At 36.6% G+C, this 6579-nt stretch overlaps 1 protein-coding gene across 1 annotated transcript in view; it reads right to left on the reverse strand.

Moving 5' to 3' along the window:
- Nucleotides 1–1018: 1018 nt before the first annotated feature.
- BCKDHB (branched chain keto acid dehydrogenase E1, beta polypeptide) overlaps nt 1019–6579 on the reverse strand; it is a 454972-nt gene continuing 449411 nt past the window's right edge. Inside the window, exons 10-11 of the mRNA XM_006898429.1 lie at nt 2907–3055; nt 1019–1310 (exon numbers count right to left, since the gene is read on the reverse strand). Of these exons, the coding sequence (XP_006898491.1) occupies nt 2915–3055 (141 nt within the window). The 3' untranslated portion in view covers nt 1019–1310; nt 2907–2914. The remainder of the gene's footprint in view (nt 1311–2906; nt 3056–6579) is intronic.

A 6579-nucleotide genomic window follows, 5' to 3' on the forward strand; every position in this document is an offset into this window, starting at 1 on the left:
AGCCTTTTGCTATCCAGATTCTGTAATAAAGTGCATTTGCTTCGCCTCCAGATTTCTGGGACTTGTGCAGGGGAGGGAGTGCTAGCAGTGGACTCTCTGGGGGCCAGCGGCAAGGGGTCTTCACAGTGCTGTTCTCAGGAAGTTCAGACTTGTTTACAAAATGAGGCAGGCTAAGAAGCAAGGGGCCTGCTAGAGTTACCAACATGAGCCTTCCTCCTGTCAGAGCTGTTTTATTGCTGCCAATATTGTTTTCTTCTTTAGCTGTTGATCAACATAAAGAATTGAAGAGCGGAAAGAATATTTTCTGTCCAATATTATGTTAATAGTAAGAACTATAGCAAATGGTTGGAAATTTATAACAGAGAAGTTCATGCTATCTCTCCACTCCCTACTCACTGTAATTTCAATAGAGAACAAAGAATATATATCATTCCTGACCCACAGTACCCTGGAGAAGTGATAAGGCTGGCCACCTGGACACGTCGTTGTAAAAAGAGAAGACTGAGGAAAATCATTCCAGTAAGTCTTCTCAACATAGTATCACCTCACACACAAGGAACTAGAGAGTAAAATAATGTTGAAAAATAACTTCTAAAGTAAAAATGCCACCCCTATTCATATTTCCATTAGGTCAATTATTACTTTCTGACAAAAAAAAAAAAAGCTTTTTACTGATGAAAAAAAAATGCTTCTAAATGGTATAGCACTGGTCTATCAATTTGCTGTAAAGAGGTAACTGGTTGCTGTGATGCCGAACACTCTGACACTGATGTATCAACAGTGATAATGGTTACAAATGGTGGACAGTGTTTGGTGGAGCTCCCTGATTAAAACAGGCTGAGAAGCAGGAATGGCATATACTTCCAAAATAGCTTGCCTCTGCAAACTCTATGAACTTAGAGAAATGATGAAAAGTTATACGTGTTCAGGACTTTCATTCATGGGGTCTCTATGAGTCTATGATTCGATGGCACTAAACAACAATATAAATGGGGGAAAAAAGACACACACAACTGAAGACAATCTCATTCTCCTTTATTGAACAGTAACCCACACCCAATATTTACATACGTAATTAAACAGATTTTAAAATACTAGCATGTGAAACATTTTAAAAAATTAATCTGAGACCATTTTAACAGGAATCATCAATTCATGTGTTTTAATACAATAAATGGAATTTGTTACTTCTATGCCAATATCCAAGATGGTTCATTTCACAAAAGTCATATTTTCAGAAGATATAAGTTGAAGGAAATATAAAAAAGTCAAAAAATATTTCCGTATCTAGTCATAATCTTCCAATTTTTCTGCAAAAGAAATCAATATCGATTATAGATGTTCTGGCCAGTATAAATTAAATATGCAATCTCAACTGTGTATTTTCTTGAATGTTATAATTCACTTTTTGCATAGAATGTTATTCTTTTATCATATTTTCAGCATAAGTTTAAATAGATTCCTCATCCTAGGAAGAAAGACACAATGCACACTTAAGATCAGCACCTAAATATAACTTTAAAAGTAGCAGCAAGGGATGTGGTGACTCTTTTACTGACTCTTCATTCTAGAAGGAGAAGAACATGGACAAAATCAGAGAGGAGCCCTCCAACCAGGGCTAAGTGTGACTGTTATGGAAGCTGGCTGCTGTTAAGAAGGTATTGGAAACTTGGTGCTTTACACCTGCATGCCTGAATATGCTGACTAAGAAGGACCTAATTTCTATAAGAAACAACTTTCTCTAAACACATGAGAATTAGGGAAATACACAAGATGAGAAGATGGGACAATATTTCTCAATCTGTGCAAATGACCGATACACCTCTCTGGTTTTCTGCGAACAAGCTACCCTTTTATTATATTGAATTAAATAATTACAGTATTGTTTTATCTTTAAATAGTATCATTTGTGTTATTAAAAATCCTGTTTCCCTTCCCCAAGATTCTTCACAATGCCCTATGATTATACTTTTAAACAACTAGGTATTAAACTTAGGACACCTAATCCTATCGATGCATTCTGAACCATTTTAAAAAATCCCAAATAAATCAGTGTGCCAGAGATAGGAACTTCTGTATGAAATCTCTGAAACATTAACTTAATAATATTTGATGGAATTAATTTATTCTAATATAACATTGTGAAAGGGGTAAGTATGTATAACTTAAAAATGATAATGAACAAATAAAATTTTTATCCACTATTTAAAACACATTTACCTGCAAAATAAGTGTTGTGATATTGGTAGTGCAGTCAGTTAATCACTTAATGACTAATAGAAAATAGTTCAAACCCACCCACCAGTGTCTTGTTGCAGGTCTGGTCAACTACTTCTAAAATACCCCAGCTTTGAACACGTAGTGAGTATGAGTTGGAATCGACTATTGCTGCTAACTTATTGCTGGTAGTGTTGTGTGGTTTTGGAATTTTGTTTTGTTTTGTTTTTAAGTAAAAATCTCTATTATTTACAATAAATAGATCTCCTATTCAACAAAGTAACTTTTGCCCCAAGTAATATAAAGGCAAATTTCAGAATGTTATAAATCACTGAAGTCCATATTAATTGTGCATTTTTAAATAACATAAATCACTCCTACTCATGAACATTTGTATCAAGCCAATACAAATAGAGAAATTCGTGTAACAGTTGGAACTACAGTTTAACATGTACTTGCCATCTAAACCAAGACAGAGAGTATCTTTACTTATTATTCAATGTTGATATATACACCAGATTATCGAAATATATGCTAGGCAAGTTTTTATTAAGTGTGAATTCTATTTATGAAGTCTAAATTTGGCTCTGCAAAATTCACCAAATTAGAACACATTAAACAATTTTGGTCCTTAAGAGTACACTAACATCATGAGCACATGAGCCTCCTCAAAATGCAAGCATACCTACCTATGCGATCAATAGTTGATCATTTTTCGAAGGGCATCATAGCACTTCCATTTGTCAGGGATGTAAAATGGTTCAAAAATATGAGGAAATGGTGTGTCATACCCACATACTCTGGATATAGGAGCCTCTAAGTTCAAGAAACATTCTTCCTGCACACAAGAAGATAGATAATATAAATACTAGAATAGTCCTTATAATTTACAGATAAAATATTTACTCCTAAAATAAGTTAACTTCAAAAGTTTAACTTGCATTCAAGAGCAATAAAATATTTAAATATGTATTTTAAAGTGAGAAAAGCAGAAAACAAATAGTATAATTAGCATGATTCCAATTTCTTTTATGCTTTCATTTATATATATATACACAGAGACACACATACATATCATATGCATTTCAGATTTTCATGTTACAAGAAGTTCATATGAATGTAAAACATAATAAAATCACAGCAAAATGGTAACAATTATTAACTCTGTGGCTTGAAATTATTAAATTAGTGGTGTGCTATGCTTCCTTATATTTTACAAATATTTCACAATGAGCTTATATGCTCATTTTATTTTTAAAGTTCAATAAATAAATAAATCTTCATAAAAAATACTTTTAATTGCTCTCCTCTCCAACCAGACTGAACTTCTGTCAATGACTTGACTATCTTGGTATCTGTCTCTCTTCTCTTTGTTGTTGTTAACTGCCATCGAGTCACCTACAAGTCATAGTGACCTGAAGCCTGCTCTGTCCTGATCCAGTTTCACTGACTCCAACACACCTATACCTACTGCCCTAGTTATGCTATCAACCTATGTCAGCTGGGGTCTTCCTGTCCTGCCTGTCCCTCTACATTTCCAAGAATGATATCCTCCTCCAAGGACCCATTCCTCTGGGCCACGTGGCCAAAGTATGTGAGATGGAGCTTCAAAATCCTAGCCTCCAAGGAGAAACTTGGTTTCACTCACACCAAAACAGACCTATTTGTTTTCTTTGCAGTCCATGGTATGTTCAAGACTTCAGCACCACAATTCAAAGGTGTTGATTCTTCTTCTATCATCCTTAGTCATTGTCCAGCTCTCTGATGTATAGCAAGTAATTGTGAAGACTGTGGCCTGGATACGGCATACCTTACTCCGGAGAGATCCCTAACAGGAGATTTTTCCAGTGCAATTTGTCTTTTGATTTCCTAACTGCTGGTGTCAAGAGCATTGACTGTGGAGCAGAGCAAGCTGTAATAGGTAACAATCACGATCTCTTCTACATCTATCATGGTGCTATCAACTGGCCCAGTGGTGAGAATCTCTGTCTTCTTGATGTTGAGCTCCAATCCATATTGAAGACTACTGTCCTTGACATTCTACAGCAAGCACTTCAGGTCCTCCACAGTTTCAGCAAGCAAGGTTGTATATCATCTGCATGATGCAGGTTGTTGATGAGTCTTCCTCCAATCCTGATGCGACATTCCCCCTTGTAAAGCCCAGCCTCCTGAAAGATCTATTCTGCATATAGATTGAAAAGGTCTGGAGCTAGGATGCATCCCTGATGCACTCCTTTCCTGATTTTGAAACATGCAGTATTTCTTGCTCTGTTCTGACAACTGCTTCCTGGTCAAAGTACAGGTTTAGGACAAGCACAATCAAGTGTTCAAGAATTCCTGTTCTCCTCAAGATTAGCCACAATTTGTTGTGATCCACACAATCAAATGCCTTTGCATAGTCAATGAAACACATTGACGTTCCTCTGGTCTTATCTGCTGTCTGCCAAGATTCATCTGAAATTGATGATAATGTTTTTTAGTGACATGATCTCTTCTAAACCCAGCTTGTATTTCTGGTAGTTCCCTGTTGATATACTGTTCCAGTCATTTTTTAAATTATCTTTAGCAGGATTTTGCTTGCATGTGCTATCAGTGATATTGTTCAATAATTTCCACACTCTGTTGAGTCACTTTTTTTTGGAATGGGAATCACTATGGATCTTTTCCAGTCAATTTGTCAGGTTGTTGTTGTTGTTATGTGCTGTCGAGTCATTTGAGACTCATAGCGACCCTATGTACAACAGCCCTAATCCCTGCTCCATCTCTTACAAACCTTACTGTCTCTGACATACCTATCCCATTACCACAGTGATGGAATCAATCCATCTCATCGAGTGTTTTCCTTCCTTCCCTGTGCTGTCCCTCCACCATCCCAAGCATGACATTCCTCTCCAAGGACTGATTTCGCCTTGCAATACTGGCCAGGTAGTTGTACTAAAAATTTAATGGCAAAATCTGGTGAGCACATCCATGGTAACATATTTGTTGAAATCTGTCAATTGGAAATCCATCAATTCTTGGGGTCTTATGTTTTTGCCCAAGTCCTTCAGAGAAGACTGCACTTCCTCCTTCCTCACCATTGCCTCTCGATCATATGTTGTTTCTTGAAATTCTTCTGTGTCACCCAATGCTTTTTGGTACAGTGACTCTGTACTCCTTCTATCGTCTTCAATCCATGCTTCCCGGATAGTTCAATATTCTGTCCACAGCACCCTTAACAAGGCTTGAATTTGTTTTTTAATTTCTTCAGCTTAAGAAATGCAAGAAGAGTTCATCCTTTTTGATTTTCCGACTCTAGCTGTTACACATTTTATTGTAATACTTGGCTTTGTCTTCCCTTTGAAATCTTCTCTTTAGCTCCTTAATTTTTTTTTTTTTTAATTTCTTCTCTTGCTTTGGCTTCTTGGTGCTCTAGTGCATTATTCAGAGTCTCTTCTAACATCCATTTTTGTCCTGTTTTCTTCCTCTGTCTTTGAAATGACCTTTTGCAGTCTTCTTGGATGATATTCTTGATATCCTCTCACAGCTCAACTGGTTCATTAGTATTAAGGCCTCAAACTGTTCCTGAGTTGGGTTTTAAATTCAGGTGGGATACACTCAAAATAAAATTTTTTATTTCTGTGGGTTTGATCTGACCTTCTTTAGCTTTAATTTGACCTTGCATATAAGTAGTTGATGGCCTGTTCCACCTGGCCTACTTCTCTCATGGCTGATATTGAACTTCTACACAACAAATCCTTCCACAGATGAGATTCCTAGATGTACTACCATCAGATATAATTTGTGTATAGCCTGTGTTTATGTTTCTTATAAAATGTATTTGCAATGACTAAATCATTGATTTTGCAGAATACTATCATTCTAGTCCCTCTAATTTTCTCTCACCAGTCCGTGCTGTTGTTGTTGTTATGTGCAACTGAGCTTCTGTGACGTATAGTGACTATATGTAAAACATCTCTGAACCCTGCTCTATAATAAACCAATATCATTGTTTCTAACACACCTATGCCCAATACCCCAGTCAATCTATCTCAATCAGGGTCTTTTCTCTCTTGTGCTGGTCCTCCCCCCTTTCAAGCAAGATTTCCCTCTCCGAGGACTGGTCCTTTGTCACAACATGCCCAATGTATGTGTGACAGGGTTTCAAAATCCTTGTCTTCCCAAAATAAGCTCAAACTCAGAGACCTGGGAGTAAATCCCAAAATTATAAAGTTCATCAGAGGCAAACTGGAATTAGATGGACTAATTTATGATATAAAAAGACTGCTAAATACAGCTACAAATGCCTCTGGAGAGGTTAAAATTGATGAATGGGACCTTCTAAACATTAAAATCCCTGGGCACATAAAAAACATTTGGGGC

The sequence above is a fragment of the Elephantulus edwardii genome, unplaced genomic scaffold (genome assembly GCF_000299155.1).
Source record: "Elephantulus edwardii isolate Elephantulus edwardi_28Jun2011 unplaced genomic scaffold, EleEdw1.0 scaffold00229, whole genome shotgun sequence".
In the NCBI taxonomy this organism is placed as follows: Eukaryota; Metazoa; Chordata; class Mammalia; order Macroscelidea; family Macroscelididae; genus Elephantulus; species Elephantulus edwardii.